This window comes from Sinocyclocheilus rhinocerous, unplaced genomic scaffold (genome assembly GCF_001515625.1).
Source record: "Sinocyclocheilus rhinocerous isolate Xijiao unplaced genomic scaffold, SAMN03320098_v1.1 scaffold2338, whole genome shotgun sequence".
NCBI classification, from domain to species: Eukaryota; Metazoa; Chordata; class Actinopteri; order Cypriniformes; family Cyprinidae; genus Sinocyclocheilus; species Sinocyclocheilus rhinocerous.
In genome coordinates this window covers 452392-453522 of record NW_015644013.1, presented here as the reverse complement: position 1 = coordinate 453522, position 1131 = coordinate 452392, and the positions used below count along the sequence as shown (strand labels likewise).

The 1131-nt window shown below is 33.2% G+C and overlaps 1 protein-coding gene across 1 annotated transcript in view; it reads right to left on the bottom strand.

Moving 5' to 3' along the window:
• tmprss15 (transmembrane serine protease 15) overlaps positions 1-1131 on the bottom strand; it is an 18388-nt gene that overhangs the window by 13980 nt on the left and 3277 nt on the right. Inside the window, exon 5 of the mRNA XM_016575450.1 lies at positions 735-854. Within this exon, the coding sequence (XP_016430936.1) occupies positions 735-854 (120 nt within the window). The remainder of the gene's footprint in view (positions 1-734; positions 855-1131) is intronic.

Here is a 1131-nt window from a genome sequence, read left to right as displayed (position 1 = left end):
CAGCTCTGTACTCCGTCACAGAAGTCCGACTGAGGAACACATGCTGACCCATCAGCACAAGCCTTCTGTCCTTCTGGACAACTCACTGTAGTGACTGACAGCAGACGCACCACTATTACCAACAACTACAGAAATGTTCACTTTTTAAACAAATCACTCATTTTTACAAACATTTAAATGCATAGTTATAAACTATACAATACATAAATTTGGGGTAGGTAAGATTTTCTTAAATGTTTTTGAATTAAGTCTCCTATTCTCTGATCATAAATAGATTAAAAACTGTAATATTGTACAATTTTGATAGAATGTAAAACAGCTGTTTTCTGTGTGAATATCTGTTAAACTGTAATGTATTTCTGTGATGCGCAGCTGTATTTTCAGCATCATTACTCCAGTCTTCAGTGTCACATGATCTTCAGAAATCAGTCTAATATGCTGCTCAAGAAATATTTCTGATTATTATCAATGTTGAAAACAGTTGTGCTGCACGATATTTTTCTGGAAACCGAGATGCAGTTTATCTTTCAGGATTCACAGATAAATAGAAAGTTCAAAAGAACAGTGTTTATAAATCAAATCAAATATTTTGTAACATTATAAATGACTTCACTTTTGATCAATTTAACGCATCCCTGATGAATTTTTATTTTAAAAAAAAAGTACTGACCCCAAACTTTTATGTGTGAGTGTGTGTGTGTGTGTGTGTGTGAATGCATATATAAAGGACATACCACAGAGAGTGTGCTGCTCATCGGTGCTGTCAGCGCAGCTCTGTACTCCGTCACAGAAGTCCGACTGAGGAACACATGCTGACCCATCAGCACAAGCCTTCTGTCCTTCTGGACAACTCACTGTAGTGACTGACAGCAGACGCACCACTATTACCAACAACTACAGAAATGTTCACTTTTTAAACAAATCACTCATTTTTACAAAATATTTTTGTGGAAACTGTGATACATTTTATTTTTCAGGATTCACAAATTAATAGAAAGTTCAAATGCATAGCATTTATGTAATGCTGTTTTTGCAACATTATAAATGTCACTTTTGATTAATTTAATGTAACCTTCCTAACTAAAAGAAAATAAAATAAAATAAAATTAATTAATTAATTAATTAATTAAT